A 2529-nucleotide genomic window follows, 5' to 3' on the forward strand; every position below is an offset into this window, starting at 1 on the left:
GAAAAATCTCTATCCCATCCACACACTACTCCTTTCCCCTGCCGAGTGAGTCACGCCTACCCCGAAAGGGAAATGGCTTAATGGTGTAATAATAATAATTGTTATATACATTTTATTAATTAGACTTACCCCCTCGTATTCATAATCCATAACAACCCTTTAACCTGCATAAAAACGAGTTGTTTTTTATTGAACTTTGATAAAGTGCCCTTGCTATTTTTTAGCTTTATGAAATTCTATTATATTTGTATTATTATTATGTACAATCATTTTTTAAGGTTGACAAAAAGATTATCTTTGAAGTTTACGTAAATTTTGAGGTTACATTTGAGGTTCTATACTTATTGTATTGGCAATGTTGCTTTAGAAATTTGTCTATACTTATTCATACGTGACAATGCATAATACGACATTAATAAATTTTAATATTATTCACCTTTCAGACTTTTCAACCTCACTAAATTAATAAATAAAGCTCCGTTGCATTGGAATGATTCGAAATATGTGCGCAAACCTCTCAAACCGAATTGGCGATTACGTCTGCTATATACAATATACAGCAATGCCAATTCTTAATTATTTTATAAACCATTTATGTCAATAATAAATTTAAATTTATTCTAAATACTTTGCTTTTATTCTTACAAATAATAATTTAATGTTTTTAAATTAATTTTTACATTTAAAACTTCTTTCCATTATAGGAACATTTTTCGACTACGGAAAATCGAGGTGTGAACGAAATTTTGTCTGCTGGCTGTTGATTGACCAACTAACAGGAGGTCTAAATGAGCCTTAAGGGTAGCGTCCCATGCTTGCAGAATTGCGTTGCGTTTTGCGTCAAATCACTAAACATTTCAGTTAATCACACTGTTTCTCTGAATAACTAGGAGGATATTAATAGCTGAAATTTCTAGTAAATTGACGCATTATGCAACGCAATTATGCAATCATGGGACGCTACCCTAATGGTGTGTTTACACCAATTGGTAGCTAGCTAGCGATGTCATTTTCTTCTCATTTTCCGCTCTCTGTCTCTTTACTCTTAGGGTGGCGTCCCATGCTTGCATTCGTAATTTGTTTCAAAATGACTGGGATGTGGAGACACCCCACCTTGTCGTAAATGAGACTCTGTACCACCTTGTGGTGTGAGGGTTAAAATAAGAGAAGGAAAATGATGAAATATTGTTTCGTAGTAGGGTGTCAGAAACACATTTCTGTGCACCGAGACACAAAATTTTTTCTGATTCCAGTAGGCATAACTGAGAAAGATCAAAACTTTATCGGAAAATCTGGTGCTGGGCCTAGTGATCTGTCAACAAGTAAACTTATTATATTGTCAAAGAGAAGAAGGGAAATGTGGATAAGTGTTTTGCGTCGAGGGCCTTTAAGTGCAAGTCAATTAAAAAATTCCCAGATTTAAAAGGGACATTTTATGAGTGGTAAGTAAGAAATGTATGCGTTTAGAGTGTGAGGTTATGTTTCTGAGGTTATTTTTACCACGATTGTAGCGAAAAAATTATTATTTATGATTTTATATTTATTGCAATCGTTTGTAATTTGTTTTGTATCATATAGGCACTCCAGCTAACTTGGCGAATGAGGGTCATCCTGATTGGGTGCCTTGCCAAAAATTAGGTCATGAAGAAGAAATTTTACCAGAGAGGAGTTGTCATGTAATTTCCTATTGTCAATGATAATTAATAATTATTCTTTCGAATAATAACGATCTATTTAAATTTCTAAATATACTCAATGTCTTATCATTTGAATCATTTAAAATGTTTACCGCTCTTAAAACTATTAACTGGTAAGTACACAGTAATAGGGTGCTAGCGCCCTAAAATATTGTTCTAAAACAGCGCATGCTGTTACACCTCCGCTCTTATTTTAAAAGATGTATCGCCTTCATGGCGAGACAGCTTTTATTGCTTTTTTATGACTTTCTTAAGTGTCAAGTGTGTCAAACTTTCTAGTATATAATTAATATATGTTTAAAAAGTGAAATTTGAGTGAAAAGTGGTCCTTGCATAATGATGCATTTTCATGCAAAGAGAAAAAGATTCAAGTGTTCACGTGACAAGTCGAAGAGGAATAATATTGTAAGCATATGTTGGTTGGAAACCAAATGACTGCTAGAAATCACAACAAAAAAAAGAATGTAAAAGGTATTTGCCCAACACATAAATTGAAGGATTAAAATTTGTATTGATTTCAAACAGGAAAATGCTTAAAAAGGTAAGAAATTTAATTTTTAATAAATATATATTTTTAATAATTCATATAAACATACACGAACACTAACTATATTTGTTCTTTGCGAGAATTTCGGGTCTTTTATTTATATTTAAAACAAAATATTATTCTGCATCAGTCACGTCTTCTGCGAACCCAGAATCTCCAGACTCTTCATAATTAAACAGTCCACCAACGTCCTACCACAATTCCTCCTCGTCTGCCTCTTCACGAATTTCAATAGGAAATAGGTTCAAGGTTTTTTAAAGAGCGCCCCGAGATGACAAGTATTCG

General features: G+C 33.1%; 1 protein-coding gene across 3 annotated transcripts in view; it reads right to left on the bottom strand.

Moving 5' to 3' along the window:
- The window catches only part of LOC117177061, a 2960-nt gene extending 2366 nt beyond the window's left edge, over nucleotides 1-594 (bottom strand). For 2 of the 3 annotated variants that reach the window (XM_033367535.1, XM_033367536.1), the window contains exon 1: nucleotides 130-594. In XM_033367535.1, coding sequence (XP_033223426.1) covers nucleotides 130-150 — 21 coding nt within the window. In that variant the 5' untranslated portion in view covers nucleotides 151-594. The remainder of the gene's footprint in view (nucleotides 1-129) is intronic. The other variant, XM_033367537.1, reaches the window with a different exon arrangement.
- Nucleotides 595-2529: the final 1935 nt, after the last annotated feature.

This window comes from Belonocnema kinseyi, chromosome 7 (genome assembly GCF_010883055.1).
Source record: "Belonocnema kinseyi isolate 2016_QV_RU_SX_M_011 chromosome 7, B_treatae_v1, whole genome shotgun sequence".
Taxonomy (NCBI): domain Eukaryota; kingdom Metazoa; phylum Arthropoda; class Insecta; order Hymenoptera; family Cynipidae; genus Belonocnema; species Belonocnema kinseyi.